The sequence below is a fragment of the Dryobates pubescens genome, chromosome 5 (assembly GCF_014839835.1).
Source record: "Dryobates pubescens isolate bDryPub1 chromosome 5, bDryPub1.pri, whole genome shotgun sequence".
In the NCBI taxonomy this organism is placed as follows: Eukaryota; Metazoa; Chordata; class Aves; order Piciformes; family Picidae; genus Dryobates; species Dryobates pubescens.
In genome coordinates, this window is record NC_071616.1 from 21,731,096 (window position 1) to 21,747,973 (window position 16,878).

Sequence of the window (16,878 nt, forward strand, 5' to 3'; positions counted from 1 at the left end):
CTGTACTCCACAGCAGAAGCTTGAAATACACTTACTCACAGAATCCCACTCATACCTACCTTTTCTCTCTCCCCTCATTATTTCAGTATGTTATCTTTAACAGTAGTAATTTTCTCTGAAAAGGAGGCCCTTTTCAGCTATGAAAAATTTAGGATGAGTGTCAGGAAAGTAATTTACCAGCTCATTCATAGAGAATTAGGGAAAAAAAAGAAAGAAAAAAAGGGAAAGCTCCATCTCCAGAGTCTTTGATAGACTGTAACAAAGATTAAGTTGAGCAAAGCAGCCTTGCATTGCCACATGAGGACCCAGGAAATAATATACCTTTGAGACCAGTCAGTGTTTGAGCTAGCTGGCCATATTCTCCCTGGAGATAAACAGATCTTCCTAGGAGAGTGATCAAGATCCATGCCTCAGAAGGACTTATTTCTCTTCCCTAACTACAAGTAGTTCAGAAGAAGATGTCACCGTGAAGGATACCTAGGCTGGGCAGAGATAGTCATGAAGTTCTTCACTCTCATTTCTATTAGAAAAAAGTGTGTGTGCAATGATGGGGGAATAAAAAGCAGATTCACCTCAAAACCTCGGCAAGTTCAGAATTTGTCTTGACTTTCTTCCTGGACAGAATCTGAGGTCTGGTTATCAGTTGTTTCCAAAGCAGCAGTTCTGCACTGCACCAAGTCTACAGCATAGTTAGGAGCAGAACTTGGCCAGCTTGCCTGCCCAAGTCACATGGCTGCCAAGACTACTCCCTAGAAATGATTGTATTTTTGTGGCATTTTTCCTCACATTTCCCCAGTATAACAATTAACCATCTAATGTCAGGACTAGAGCCTTGTTGTGGCCTAAACATCCTGTTCCAAAAGCTTCCAGTCACATTTAAAACAAGACATAAGGAACAAATGTAATAAATAAACAAAAAAGGGAAGCTATATCCAGGCTTACAGAATAGTGTATACAAAGATCTAAAGTCAGTTAAAGCTTCCTTTAAACCTCATCACCCTCCTGCCTATACTTCACTAAACCTTCACAGCAATTTGCCAGCTTTGTTTGCATAATAGACCGCAGATGGAAGTTAAACCTGAAAATCAGCCAAACTTTGGTTTGCCCTGTGGTTGCTTAATTGAGTGGATTTTGTTAAGCCTCTCCCTCATCTCTGGGGTTTTATTTCTAGATTATCATTCACTTTGCAAAATCCAAACAAGTACAGATCCATCTAGGATTGCCCCTGCCATAGTACACACCCTTCACTACCTCAACTAGTTGCCACTTGCCCTGCCAGCAGGCACTCCCTTTCTAACCAGGCACAGCCAAACACAGAACCACCTACCATTAAGCACCAGCCCCTGGTCTCTGTTTCTTTTGGTCTACCTTTGGCCAACCATAGGATACTGCATCAGTGCTGGGCTGCAGCTCCCATCTTTGTAACAGTGGGCAGGAGGTCATGCAATGCCAAGGCAGAGGCTTGGGAGCAGTTCTAGAGAGCTGAGCTGCTCCCAGCCATGACTCTTGGAAGAATCACTCTGATCTTTATTCTGGTGCTGCCCTTCCCCTAAACACATGGCAACCCCACTCTTGTATTTTCACATCCAAATTCCATTTTGGAAGCAAGGCAGCTCTTTGCTGTGGGTTTACCTTGCCTTCTTGTACTCTGTAGGTTTTTCACTTGTGTTTTTTTTTTTTGTTGGTGGTGGGTTTTTTTGTTGGGGTTTTTTGAAGACCAGCCTCTCAGTTTATTGGGGATTATCCTTAACAGAGGTCATCCAGGATGATTTCCCACTCCTAACCATAAACCCCTGCTGCACTCAATTTAAAAAGGAGCAGTCCTTCATGGCAACAGCTAAGAAAATTAGGCCTTCAATCACAAGGTGCAGAAACCCAAGCCTTCAGCCCTTAGCTCACTAAGCACAGAAAAGCAGCATTTACCTGGTCTATCATCTTTCGTGCTTCCTCCACCTCTTTATCCTGTGACTCTGTCTCAATGGTGTAGGTGCCCGTCTCGCTCACACTGTCCTCCTCATCATTCCTCCTACCCTGGGCTGACTTTGCCTCTGGAGGTGGAGCAGTGGCAGACTCTGGTTCTGAGGATACAACCACACGTGGAGCTACCGGCACGGGCAGAGGTGCCGGTTTCTCAGTGCTTGGCTTCCCAGACTGAGCAGTCTCCCTCAAGTACTCAGCCATAAAATCCTGAGCCATTTTAGACTTTCTTCCAACACTCCCGTATGTTTTGGCTGATGCTCTGGAAGCAGAGGAGGATGAAGAGTTGATCCTATCCTCGGTTTTCTCCCTCTTGAAGGAGCTAGTTCTTTGGGCCCCAGAGGAGCTGTTATTGGGTTTGCCACCCTGGGCGCCAAGGTGAGACGGTGGTGCCACGTTTCCCAACTTCTCTGCTGGCAACGCGTTTTTGCGTTTTTCAACCTTGGTCTTCAGCCCTGGATCGGTGTCACTCTGGGAGGACTGTGCACTGTGCGTGAAGGACTGTGACCGCTTCTTCCGTGGCGTGTCCTCAAAGAACTCAATGACAAAGGCCTGCTTGTTGTGCAGCATCTCATGGGGATCACGTCTCATCTGGCGCTGTAGCCTGCCTTGCTCCGTCGCACGTTCACTGCCTGTTGTTATTGCCTCCTTCTCTGCCTTGGGTGCCACAGGGTCTTCGGAGTCACTCTGTGTCCCGTCCTCGTGCCTATTGCCTGGGAACAAGGTATGTACATTTGACTTCCATATTCTCAGTTGCTGTGGTCCTGTCATTACCTCTTGGTTGAAATTTATCATTTCAGTTAAAAGAAACAAATGCTGTAGTATTAAAACAGATCCAAAGACATCTTTTGTGGTACAGGTATTGTGTCCCATCAGACGAAACAAAAGCAGCAGCTGTCTCCTGACCCACTTTTCACAACTGGCAGGCTATGAAGTTATTAAAAAACAATCAAGAAATCATTTCAACCCCAAGAATTTCTGATTTTGTAATGCAGATTTAGATACCAAAATGAGTTATTTATTTCTTTTTTTCCCTTTCAATAAAAATTATGACATAGTTTTGCCATTCTTCCAATTATTGTAGGTCAAGACTATTTAATTATGTTCTCTCTGTTACAGAGCAGAAATATCTCTGCAGAATCAGTAAATAACCCCCCCACACTACATCCCATGAAATCATATTCCTATGATGAAAGGCAAGATCAGTGTGTTGCGAGTGCATGCACCTCTTAAGTATCTGAACTGAGGGAAATAAACCAGAAGCTACAAGAAAAGTGAATTTGCGTTATTCCTTACTTTTCCTGAAGATTTAAGAATCACACCAAGACACCCCATAAGTGGGCCAAGCACCAGCCAAGCAAAGCTTAAAGTAAGTTTGCAATTATTTTCACAACAACCATGTTTACAACCTTCCTTGTGTTTCAGTGATGCCTGCCCCTCAGCATCTGACTGCCAAGAAAGTTAAGTACAACAAAAAGTTAAAAGTAAACCGAAAAACAAACCTTTTTTTGGAGAAGGAAACTGGTGTGAAGGCACACAACACGATTCAGTCAACGACCAGGAACCTGTCATCGGGAGAAGGGGGGAAGAGGTCTCTGCGCTCTAGACTGTAATATGCAGCAAGATATACTGGCTAAAATACCACGTGTTTGAAAGGAAAACTGCTCAAACCTACTTTGCAAGTTCTCCAGACACATGGATGACAACCATCTATTATCTCAAGTTAGCTGTGAAAGATTACAATATAATACAAGATCCATTCAACCCTGGAGTCAGTCCTCTGAATGTTCCCAACACCTTCATGAAGGAAGCCTGCTGGCTTTGCATTGTACCCTGAGGGATGACAAGCTTTGTCCTTGGAAGGGAAAAGTTCTTAAATTAAAGGGTTTTGCCTAACAACTCTGTTGAATGTGAGGGTACAACAAAAAACCTCCCACCCTGCCCACAGATGTCCCAGCACACCACCACGCATGCCCTCTCAAGCTGCTAAGACCCGAACTTTCCAGTCTTGGTACCAGGTTTTATGTTCACCACATTGTTCCTGAAAGTGAACAAAGGTCACTAATGAGCCCTAATGGTGGGAATCTCTGGTCCTGAAGACACAAAGCTGGTAGGCAGCCAAGAGTAGCCTCCAAGACATTTTCAAAATTAGGGCTGTCAGAAGAACATGTTACACAGCTATCGCAGATAAATGACTGCCTGTCCTCTGCCAAAGTAGAGGTGGATAAATTCCTCAGGCCACCAACAGTGTATGTTTTAATCAAATGTCCAAAGAGTTGATTTCTTGATATGCAAAGAATGCATTCAATTACCTCCGCTTCTTTCCATGCCTTATGGACTGTAAAGAGGCAAGTGTAGTCAATCTAGTATTCCTGTGAATTGCTCAGGAAAATCCTAGGTTCAGCAGCGGCCTAACTTTCACCAACAGGAAAAAGCAAAGCTACTGAAGCACATTTCTATCCCTGACGATGTTCTCCAACAAGTCAACAAAATCCTGTAGCACATTAACAGAAAAACCTCAACCCAAATCCCAAAATCCTCTATCACATTGTCACAGTAGACCAAAAATAAGACGCTAAGTAATCAGGCAGGGCACTGCAGCACTGCCTCTTATTGAGAAACAAGCAACAACAACAAAGCAGCTCAATTTCCACGCCATGACAAACTCCAGGGCTGGGTATATGAGTCTTTTTTGACCACAGGAGCTTATAAAAGAACTGCACACTAAACAGCAAGCTGCAGGTGTAACAAGAGAAAGTCTTCACACTACCAGGTTTTTCCAACAAGGACCAAGAAAACATTTCTTTAAAGAAAAGAAGGTATTGCGGTCATTTAATAAGGACCTCAAGTGCTAGTCTGCTAACCATCACTATGACTTAATCAGTTAAAAGTTGCAGTTCAAAATGATAGCTCTTCCTGAGGCTTGCAAGGTAGCAAGGATGCAGGTATCAGTGGTTTCCTACTAGCTGTTCAGTGCATGGTCCAAGACAGACATCCAAGCAAGTACAAATCTTGCAAAATAAGATCCTATGATTCTATTCAAACGCACATAAGAATCACGTGAGTGCCACCAGCTGCACTATGAACTGGGCTCCAAACTACACTTCAGACCTTTTAAAATTCCCAGTGTATTCCTCACAGTCACAGAAAACAGGACACAGGTTCACAAAATGAAGCTTTTGAACAGAGCAGGGCTTTAAAGAAGCTTTAATTTCTTCTACACTACATCAATTTTCTTCATCAGTGATTGTGTACATCTCAACTCTATCACCAGTCTCTCTGTTAGGACCTCTGGTCATCCTGCCATGTGGATCTGGTGATTACAGTCATCAGGGTGACTACAGCCAAAAGGAAGTTAATTCCTTCAGCTAGGAGAAGCCACTGAAATATCTGGCTTTACCAGTCTGCCTGAACACATGGAAGTTATTTTAGACATTTAAAAATTAAAATCTTCTTTTCAATCTCTGTTACTGCTGAGCTGATATTATAGATGTAGAGGAACCAAATTAGAGTGTCCCCATGCCAGCATCACACATGACTTCAGGGCCAGGTGAAAAGTCTGCTAGTTGGATTCAAGACATTAACAGTCATTAATGAAATATCCTTCATCTTGCAAATCTGAAGCAGAGATAATTAAGTCCAGCCCTTCTTGACAGGAGAAGGGGTTTCCCCCTTTATTCTGCTGCATTTGCATAGCCAACAGAAAACCACGCCCACACAAGACATTCACTCACCTTTAAGTGTTCTCACATGAACTGGCAGGTCACTCTTTGTACTGTAGGCATCATCTCCTGGAGACTGCCGTCTCATCAAGCTTGGGTCATTCTGGACCAGCCAGTCAGCCACTTTGCTCTCTGCTGACATCACCTCCGTATGAGCTGGTTCCTTACTGTACGGTCTTCTCTGTCTGAGTGAAAATTTGGTTACGTGGTCTTTTATCTTTATTTTACCAGGAGTACCATCATCAAATTCAATGGTGAATGAGGCATGACTCTGTACAACGGGGGCTACCACAGCATCAATATCCTTTGTTGGGATCTCATGAACCTGTGTTTCTGGAGATTTTGATGGCTGCTGGAATTCTTTAGTTGGAATCTCAAAGTAACTTGGCTCTCTCCGAAAAGCAAACACAGACCGTTCTTGGGAATCTCTATAAGTAGAAATATTACCATTCAGTTCCTCTTCATGTTGGGTTATCTCTTTTGATCTTTCTACAAAAAAAAAAAAAAAAGAAGGCAAGAAAAGCTTAAATTCACAAACACTAGCTGAAATGGATTTGAAAAAGAAAAAAAAGAAGTTAAATGTTTTGGCAGAAACCTATGTGGTCGGTGGCATTTTGTATGCATGGGCTGATGTGGGGAGAACCTGTTCCATTTTGCTGAATTCACTTATGTGTACACCTACTCAGCTTTCCACAGTTCAATGGAAAAGCATGAGTGTGCAAAGGTAATCACAGGCATGAATTTGCTGGATCAACAGCTAATTCTCTAATATCACCAAGCCACACTTTTTTCGGTAGTACCCAAATTTCTTGACTAGAAGGTCATGTGCTAATTTCAACCTCTTGAGATGGCTGCCAATCACCACCTCTCTCTGGTAGAGAACAGATATGCTGCACACTCATCAAAGCGCTACATTGTGGGGCGAAGCACAGGCATTTGATAGAAACATCAAAGTTACTGTACGAATGAGAAAAGATGCATCTTCCACATATACAGATTCACAACAACAAGAGTGGTAAGACTAAATGGCTTCCAAGGATGATGAGGTGAGAAACAGACTGCTTCCACATTGCTCAAATCTAGTCAATGATCTTAAACCATCTCAGGAAACTCCTGGGAGACCCAGTGGATGGTTTATTCAGGCAGGCTGCAGAGAATCACAGGCACTGCTGTATAACTAGGTCTCAAACAAGCTTAGCAAGATGTTTCTCATCCACAGTGAACTATTCCACAACTGATCTTTCTAAAGTGCAGGTATTTTAGAGGAAATTTAATATTCCCTTATTCTGGTTTCATCAATCTACAGATAGGAATATGCAAATATGAGCACATTAAAAAAAAAAAGAAGTGTAACTACAGCCTTGAAGCAGGATGGCTTCACATGGTAAATGTCAAAAGGGTGCAAACATTTTGCCCATCTCCCTTACACCCTCTCCCACCCCAAATCACCTCCATTACCTGAGTAATGTTCCTCTTGCCTTCTGTCCTCCTTGTTATTTGCATCATCTTCCCCCCACCAGGAGGGCTGCCCATAAAGAGGGGTGCGGTAGGTATTGGCTTCTAGAAGAGGATAAACAAATACTTTGACACAGAAACATTAACATTTACCAGGTTCATAGAAGTCAACCCGCATGTCAAAAAGGAAAAGTAGCAGGGCCAGACGAGATCTTGTACCTGCAGTTGTAACAGCAAATTATACATAGTGAATATGTTAAGTCTTCTCTTCCCTCTCTTTTTTGCCTTTTTACATTCTGCTGCAAGATGCTGACTCGCCCTCCCCCTTTGCTCTCATGTTTTTTTCCACCGCTCCCACTCTAAGTGACATATATCCCATAACAGGAAATTCTTGCAGCATTACAGCTTTAAGGGAAATGGTAAAACTACTGCCTTACACATACATAAAGTAGACTCTTGCTCTTTAAAGCTTAATGTGAACCAAGTGGTTCCATATTCTACGCAGGACAGAAGTTTTTCTTATGGAGCCAGGTTTCTACCATTTTCTCTGCTCAGCAAACATTCATTGGAAGATCAGGCTTTGCTCCAACAATTGGTACCAAAAGGAACCCACTGACTGCTTCTGCTTTTGTCTTCACAAAACAAGATTGTGTTTGGGCAGTGCCTTGGGGGCTGCTGCTGTTTATGCAACAAGTAAAAAGAATATGCCTCAATTTACATGTGGTATAGTTATTATTATTGTATTTTTATAATGGTTTAAGAGAAGCAAATGAAGTAGCTTTTGTTTCTTCATCTAAAGGTAGTAGAAACACAAGGATAGGAAAGGGGCTGATGTTAAGCTCCAGCTTTGTTAGCTGCTTCTGCCTCTACCCAAGCAACCATCACCACACTCTTTACTGACCACATCTCAAACCCTGGCTCCAGCTACAGAGCAATAGCTGGGCTTCTACTGTCAGCTGCTGCTTAGTAGCTTTAAACCACACAGTGCTTTGTGTACAGCAGCCACCAAACAGCTCTCCAGCTCTGCATTCCCTACTTTAACAGGGACACGACAGAAAGCACTCATTAGCATAAGAGAAGTCAAGAGATGAAGGGGAATTAAGTAAAAGGAAAAAAAAGCCTGATTTCATGCTGCTGTTTCTGAAGCTATACAGACCCAATGAGCACTACTACATCTAAAGTAGATGTTTTTATTCTAGAATAGTTCCAGAGATAGATGAGCTCATACACTGACAGTCCACAGGCAAGAATTTTGGTTTACAGATGCAGCCCACAGTCCCTGTCCAAGAAATCTTTGTGTTTCAAAATTAAGCATACTGCCTCTCTTCACACTGAACATCAAAAGAGACTGGAAGTATTACTCTCCTTTCTGCCTAGAGTGTGTAGAAGATAAACTCTGTTGCCATTACGTAGGCGGTCTTTGAAAGTTCAAAGCAGAAAGCACTTCTCACATTGAATAAACTGGAACTGTTGAGAAATATGTTTCAGAACTGAGGATGGGTAAACCACTCGAGAGAGTGGAAAGAAAAAAGGGGAAAAAAAACACAACAAAAACCGATTCACAAGCTTGTCAATTAACAGAGGCACCCAAATGCTGGGTTTGATCTCTGCTAGGCTGAGACCTTCTGTCACACAGCCCATCAGAAAGCCATCCTTCCCTATACCACCGAGCAGATCCTCACCCCAACCACACAGGATCTGCTCTACTAATGTCAGGCTCTTCTTTTAGGCACAAACTGCAATGAATTATCACCCTCTAAACTGCCAGAACACCACTCTGGGGTGATGGACAAATCCACTAATAACAGCCAGCCGTGTCTGAGGTAGCTCCCACCTAAAGGTCAATGGGGCACAGTGAAGGGCTCAAGCCTGAAGAGAAATTTTGGCTTCCTGTCTCAGATTAATACAATCAATTATAAAAACTCATCAGTGGCTTATTGTAAGTTGCTGGTGGAACAAATCCTGAGCATACTACCCTGCAGATGAATTGCAAAGACCATCTCAGATTCTACTCTGCACAAACAGCATCTTGCACAAACATGGGTAGTGCTACTACTTGTACTTTACAAGGAGCTGCCTCACTACAGCTCATTGCTTCAGCACGTCATCCTCTCACAGGATCACAAAAGCACCCTAGTCTATTAGGTTCTAGTTACCTGTTCCAAGAACATTTTGTTTCCAAAGGGGCAGAAGTAAGACAAGACAGCTCACATCCATCCTTACAGGACACAATTCTTCCCATAAGCTATTCTTGCCCCAAGATCTGTACCCCTCCCCTGTGTACCAAACATGGCAGCTACAGCCTTTGTCCCTCAGGAGCTTTTCTACTACAGGGTAGTAGAAGGTAGTTATGGGAGCAAGTCAACCTTGGTTAGACTTTCTGCTGACAGAATCTTTAGGATTGCAAGGAAAGTTGAAGGGAAAAATAAAAAAAATATTTATAAAGAATAATGAGTCATCTCCTCTGCCTTCTCAAGTTCCATCCCCTACCCTGAAGAACCCTAGCAGTGTCCTGGTATTCCCCAAATTCTCCCTCTGAGAAAAGGTAGCACAAACCCAAACCCCCAGGCCACATCAAGGAGCCCTGACATTGGGTTGGCCAGAGGGCACAGACCTGGGGCCACCAGCATGTGAGCTGCTTCATTGCACTAACTGGATGGTGGCAGAAGGTCCCTCCTGCCCCATGACATAGACCTTATGTGGCACCACCTGCAATGCTCTGTTGCAACGCGTGCAACACATCTGCTCACTTTTTTGGCGCTCCGCTTCAAAGCCTGCAAAAGGCACAGATGGAAACTCAGGGCAGGATCTCATTATCTGGGGACATTTTCAATATTTTAAGATCAATTAATGTTTCCACCAAGCCTTCATATTAATTTGCATTTTGAATAACATCATGAAGTGACACAGACACCTTCATTTGTGGCTACTGCTGAAAGTGGTCAGATCCTGAGCCAGAGTAAAATATTCCTGACTTCAGAAGAGTTGTATGAATTCACTGCACTCCTCTTATCAGAAGCCTCCACCCCTTCTAACTAGCCAGTACAATCAAGCTGATGTCTCTCTCCACTCCAGATCTAACACAATAATAGTCTATAAAAAGGGGAGGGGTAAAAAAACCCAAACCACATACAACAAACAGCATGATAGTAAGGCAGAAAAACAAGATGCCTGTGACAGAAGCAAGCCAGAGAGCAGCTACATGCAGTTATGCCAGAGGACTCTGCTCTTCACCAGCTGGGATACATTTTGGGTGGCAGTCTCAACCTGGATCTGCAGCATCCAAAGCAGTGCATCTGCCTGTGTCCTGAGACATGTATGCCACTCTGATGCTACCACCTGTCTGCTGCATTTTAGTGAAAGATGTCAGCTCTTGCAAAAGCAGACTGAATCAGCAATGGAAGCTAAGAACACCAATGAAAACTAACTGCTCAGTCGTTTTAATGATATGAGACCTCCTCCAATTGATGGCAGCTTGTTACCACCTCCCTCCACTCAGTGCCAGGCTGTCCAGATGGTGCCAATTCATTTAGACATATTTCTTGGCTCATCAATTCAGGCAGACAGCCTGAAACCCATCCTTCTAGGTACCTGAATTGAGGTCAGCACAAGCATTCAGACAGATAAATACTGAGCCACCAGTGACGATGTAATACAGGGAAGACCAGTGACATGTACGTTCTGCTCCTGCATTTCAGTGTTTGGGGCAGTCACTCAAAAGGAAAAATGAAGGCTGCTTTAGCACAGAACAAAGGAGGTTCATTTGTTTAACAAATCTTACAAGAACATGGCTTGTTAAATTAATAGAGAACTATTGATCACCTGAAGGAGAGGCACCACAACAAAAGAAATAAGATATGTCTATACAAAAGATGTATTTACAGATAAGTGAGTCACACAGAAGACCACAATGGCAGGACCAAGGTGACAGAAGGGACAGAGGAAAGTCTCTATTAACACTGCTTTCAATCAGAGCGTGGGCAGAAGAGCTGTTATGACAGGCGCACAGCTCCACTGCAGAACGGTCTGGTTTCCCTTGAAAGCGTCCCCTGTGGTCATGAGATGATAAGGGCTGCGCTTCCCCAAGGTCCTCACAAAGCTTCAAACCATTACAAAGGAGAAGTGAACAGCAAGAGCAGATTTCTTTGCTGACAGAAACATACACAGCTTTAAAGCTGTCTACAGCAACTCACAACAAAAGCATGAGAAATCCAGCTTGCTTAAAGTCAAACCATTTTTGATTCATTATTAATAACAATAATGTCCGTCTTCAGAAGATGCAAAGTAGTCTTTTTACAGCAGAGGTTTTAAAGTAAAACACAAAGATGATCTAGCCAGAACATTTTAAAATTAATTCCTTACATCTCTGCATTTTAACTCCCCTCTAACATCAAGAATTCAGACTCAGTAGGAATAACAAGGCTGGTGAGAGGCCTTGAGCACAAGCCCTATGAGGAGAGGCTCAGGGAGCTGGGATTGTTTAGCCTGCAGAAGAGAAAGATCAGGGGTGACCTCGTTGCCCTCTACAACTACCTGAAAGATGGTTGTAGCCAGGAAGGGATTGGTCTCTTCTCCCAGGCAACCAGCACCAGAACAAGAGGACACAGTCTCAAGCTGCGCCAGGGGAGGTTTAGACTCGAAGTGAGGAGAAAGTTCTTCACTGAGCGAGTCATTCGTCATTGGAATGGGCTGCCCAGGGAGGTGGTGGAGTCACCGTCCCTGGAGGTGTTCAAGAGGAGATTGGACGTTGCACTTGGTGCCATGGTCTAGTCGTGAGGTCTGTGGAGACAGGTTGGACTCGATGATCCTTGGGGTCTCTTCCAACCTTAGTTACACTGTGATAATCAAAAAGAATTCTCTGACACTTTGCTGCAGCATTTATTTCACATGTGTGGCAAACCTAAGCCCTGGTCTTTTGTACCTGCTGTGAACATACACAGCTTCCAGAGGCTTTCAAATCAGGTCGATAATCACAAATTTATTTGTATCAATTACACAGTAAAACCTTTAACATGCTGCAGCTACCACCACCCTAGCTCAAATGGAAAGCAGATTCACCACCACCACTGGTCTAAATTAAAGGTCAGGGTAGAGCTGTGCATCTAAATGACTATTGCCATGATCTCATGGGGAAAGCAGCCAAAGACCATGGAAACCACTTCACTGCTGGGCGTAACTCCCACTGCCTCCAACCATGCTGCCTGCTGGCCTCAGCCCTGGACATGAACCAGACTTTCAAGCAGGTCACTCTGTTGAGAGGACACCCTAATGACACAGATGCTAACCTGACCAGTAAGCCTCTTTCACACAGCCCAGGAAAAGTTTGAATATTGCTCCTGCAGTTGGTGATGCCCATTTCAGCTGGATGCTGTGGGCAGCCTCCACCCCAGGAAACTCAGACCTACAGCAGTTATTCAGAGGTTAGTCATCAGATTCAGCATTATCTAGTCCCATCAGACTGTGAGGGCTTTTTTTTTTTAAATAAATAAATAATTGACCTCAGCTTGAGAATTAACTATGTGTTGAGAACAGAAGACTACAAAGTAGATTATCTCATCCAGTACCACCACTCAGGTAGCAACAGATGGGGATTGTGAGTCTCAAAATCTGCTCGGTTCAAGGCTGGATTGCTTAAGGTTTTAAACATAAGTGCTGATGGTTATTTTTAGAATATACTTGACAGACCTGTGGGCAATTTTCTTATTCATATCCATATCCAACTCATAGGCTTTACCAAGCTCCTTACCTCAAACATTTCACAAAGATCAACGATTTTCTGCTTACAGGCAACATAAACCCAAAGCTGCCAGTTCAACAGCATAAAAGACTAAATGACTGTTTCCCATTCACTCTGCTTGAACTCTTTATCCTCAGCCCCTCACCTCCTCCCATTTCTAAGAAGCTCTAATTGTTCACATTGTTTTGTTAAACCTCTTCCCTGAAAGCTTGCATTCCCTCTGCCTCTTTTCCACCCTGGCCCTGGGAAGCGATCCTTTAAAGGCTTTTGTCACTCCAGACCTTGCTTTAATTAGTGAATGCAAATTCCTAAATACCTACAGGCTTAGCAAAAAGCTCTTTCCCCACAGCTTCTTTCTGCTGCCAGGGAGCAAGCCCACTACCAGTAAGAATACTACATTCTTCTTTCCACTATTCATTTTAAATTGCTGCCACTCCTCCAAGCAACCAAGGAGAAATTGTGCATGTGTGCAGCTGAAGACAAGGTGAATTAGTCACATCGCAGATGAAAAAAGGGACCCACTGATCATTCTGCTCGTGTGACAGAGAAGCTATTTGGAGAGCTGATTTAATGCTCAGACTCCATCTTGCTTCCACGGGCTTCAGTCCAACCTAGCAAAACATTTCCAACAAAAAGTCCCGAATTCTTCCATCTTTCAGTGGGGTTAGCAGCACTTCAGAGATTATTTTTGTTTGTATCTTAGTCCCATTGCACATGACACACTTCGGCACAGTCCCCCAGGACGTACTCACAGCCTTTTTCGACTTAGACCTATGCTCCACACCCACTAACGATGACAGAAACATCTGCAGGTCTATGAGCTACAACGCTAGAGAAATGGGTCACTTTGCTGAAAAGTCACCCAACGACCTGACTTTGAAGGTGTTCCAAATAATAAGTGCTTATGCTATGTAGGTTAGAACCAACCAGTGCGTAATTTGAAAGGTGGCAAGAATAAAAATGAGTGTTCATACAACCTAGCAGCAGCAAATGCAAACTGGTTCCAGTCACTGGCAATGCTTTCCACAAACCCCATGCCCCTTGAAAGGCAGCTGGAGAGCTCTCCCCACAGTGAGGTTCACTTTTTCTCACCCTCCATGATATCAAGGTTAATAATCACCAGCTTCACCCTTTAACTGCATGCTTGTGAAGCAAAGTTACACACACACCACAGGGGGAGGGCAAAACACGGGCACAGCTACAGCAAAACATAGGAAGGTTTTGTGGTGTGGGAAATGTGAGTTGGGCACATGGATGCATGTTGGATGTGCTTTGATTCACAGCTGGAAGCCACTATGAGACCAGGGAGAAATACTACTCTGTTTTAGTATACCACGTGAGTTTAGACAGATTTTCATAAAGACAATACATGGGAGATTAAGGTCATCCAACCCACTCCATTTAATTACCACAGAGACTTAACAGATTTACCCAAAGTTGTACACTTTTCTAGAAAGCTGCTGTATCTGCCTCTAGGTCACCTTGCCCAAAATGTTGTCTCACTCTTTCCCCTACCCGTTTTCTTCCCTCCATTCATCTCCCTGCTTCTTCTTCCAACAGATTCCAAGGGCAGTCTCCTGCTGACCCTAAAGCTTTCAAATCACTAGCACCCTGATGCCACAAGACCAGACTGGCATCTGTCACTGGGATTCTACAAGACCATATCTATCTCCCCCCTGCATCACAAACCTCTTGAAGGGCACCAATACCTGAGAACTGGGGAGAGACCTGCTGAGGCAATATGTATGGAAGGGGGCAACTTGTGTCAGATGGGCATGACAAGATTGCTGGAGAGCAGGGAGGGAACAAGTTTGGCAAAGGGTCTGTAAAGGAAGGCACAAGAAATGGAGAACAGGAGGAATTTTTTCAAATGGAAAAGTTTTGAGCTGGGGAACGGCAATAACCTGAAGTAAGCATCTCCCAGTTTGGAAGTCGGTTTCAGTTCCACATGTTAGGAAATGCAGCCATTAAAAACCATACAGGGCTTCTGGAAAGAAAGGGTTTGTTGTTCCATTGCCTGCCTGCCAGCACCATGCCACAGCAGCCATACATCCTCTGAGTCATCATCTCTGTTCAAACACCAGCTCACAATCAGGAAATTAAAAATAGACCAGACAGGTGCCAAAGAACTTGCCAAACCTGCTCAGCCACAGGTTCTCCAGCACACACACACAGACAATGCATGTGTGAGCCATCAATGCCAGCTGGTTTTCTTTGGAGGCTGAATCTCCAAAAATTTAGAGTCTGGAATACTCAGTGGTTTAGAAAGATGACTCTTCTGGAACTGCTCCTAGACACAACCCACAACACTGTACTGTCAGAATCATGACCCAGTGCAGAGCTCAAGATGCACTTTGCTCTGAATCTTGATTAACTGGTTTCCAAGCAAGTACCTGTAATTGCTTTCCTCTCTCCTTTCTCCATCTTTGCTTGTGGGGACTCAGTGTAGACACCATGCTCCATGGGCTGCTCCGCCCTCTTCATTGGCGTGCCTTTGTAATTCATCTGCAGTTGGCTGGTGTACTTCTCATGCTGCAGAGACACAAGCAACAGCTGTAGGATGCCCGTGCCACCAGTGTGCTAGGCTATGGAAAAGACAAAACCACTCTCCCCGACAAATGGATAACACAAAGGCAAATACTGCAGCCATGTTCTGCCATAAAAAGAAAGCACACCCGAGTAGAGGCTACAGAAATGCTTTCAAATATGCAGTTTGGAAGTTATTAAATCCAGGAGAAGGTTATTGTGCCTTAAGTTTGCAAAACAGGTAATCAGGAAACCCTTTAAAGAATAAACTGAGAAGAATCCTTTCAGGATTCAAGTCCTGAAATCCCTTTTGTTCTCAAAGCAACATTATAAATTCTTTCAGGGCTGCATTATTTCAGCTTTTCAGCCAAGGCAATTAAAATATACTTTAATTTTTTCTCTCCAAACCCCTCTCTCCAGCTAGGAACGATTCTGCCTTAAAACAGCCTCCCCATTAACATAGTAAATGAGCTATTTAAAAGTGGGTTTATTAGAAGCAAATTAATAAAAGGGTGTACACATCCAGATTACCCCTGAGCACACTCAATTAATCATTTGCCCAATTCTAGCTGTTACATTTCAGATCTTCTCCAAGTCCTATACATGGAACATGGGCTAGGGAAATTATTTGCTAGCCAAGAGGTGATCCTTGGCACTGATAACCCAGTGCCTCAGCTGAACAAGCCAGCTTTCTTGCCTAGAGGGGGTTGCTTTTCTGCCTTAGATAAGAGGATGCGTGAATAGATTGTACCTGCTACTGCAGTTTTTGTTTAAACAACACTTCACTCATAAGAAGACTGCTCAGTAAGTAAAAATTGGGAGCTTGAAGGCAAAAATTAGATGATGTATATGAATCACCATGCTCAGAAAAAGGCATCTGCACTCTGCTTCTGGGAGGGAACAAGTTCTGCTGTGTTTTGCCCATAAACTAATGTGCTGAGTATTCTTTAACAGGTTACAGCTTTGGTAACCATTTTCTTTTGGCAGCAATAATATCATAAATAATTTCAATTATATGTTAGCAAAGGGATAAGAGAAATTAAGAATTGAGATAACTGGAGAATGTACCTCTCCTCAAAGGCAGTTTTTTTAAGTTCCAATCCAAGGAGAGCCTCACATAGTGGAATGTTTCACTGTCATCAAGAGCACTTTACTACTTCACTCTGCTTGACCATTACTAGAGCACTTATCAAATTATTTTTTTAAATGCACCTGTATGCAGACATCCTTACCTTTAATGCTTCTTCTGGGACTTTGTGTTGAATTTGTTCCAGCACGTACATGTTTGAATGTACAGCACTCGTTAAGGAGACGGCAAAGGAATTTGATGGATGGAGAAATGTAGCATTTAGTCACAGATCACAAAACCAGAGAAGCTTAAAATACATAAGGTTCTGAAAGTTGCCTGCACTGCACCCCACCATGGTCTTTGTTGAGCGTATTTTGCAAGAGAGCATGCAA

At 43.4% G+C, this 16,878-nt stretch overlaps 1 protein-coding gene across 9 annotated transcripts in view; it reads right to left on the reverse strand.

Annotated features, from left to right (window-relative positions):
* CEP170B (centrosomal protein 170B) overlaps window positions 1-16,878 on the reverse strand; it is a 54,663-nt gene that overhangs the window by 18,560 nt on the left and 19,225 nt on the right. For 5 of the 9 annotated variants that reach the window (XM_054161762.1, XM_054161761.1, XM_054161763.1 and 2 more), the window contains exons 5-10: window positions 16,650-16,706; window positions 15,285-15,423; window positions 7,158-7,259; window positions 5,712-6,188; window positions 3,480-3,542; window positions 1,924-2,690 (exon numbers count right to left, since the gene is read on the reverse strand). In XM_054161762.1, coding sequence (XP_054017737.1) covers window positions 1,924-2,690; window positions 3,480-3,542; window positions 5,712-6,188; window positions 7,158-7,259; window positions 15,285-15,423; window positions 16,650-16,706 — 1,605 coding nt within the window. The remainder of the gene's footprint in view (window positions 1-1,923; window positions 2,691-3,479; window positions 3,543-5,711; window positions 6,189-7,157; window positions 7,260-15,284; window positions 15,424-16,649; window positions 16,707-16,878) is intronic. The other 4 variants (XM_054161766.1, XM_054161765.1, XM_054161764.1 and 1 more) reach the window with 1 other exon arrangement.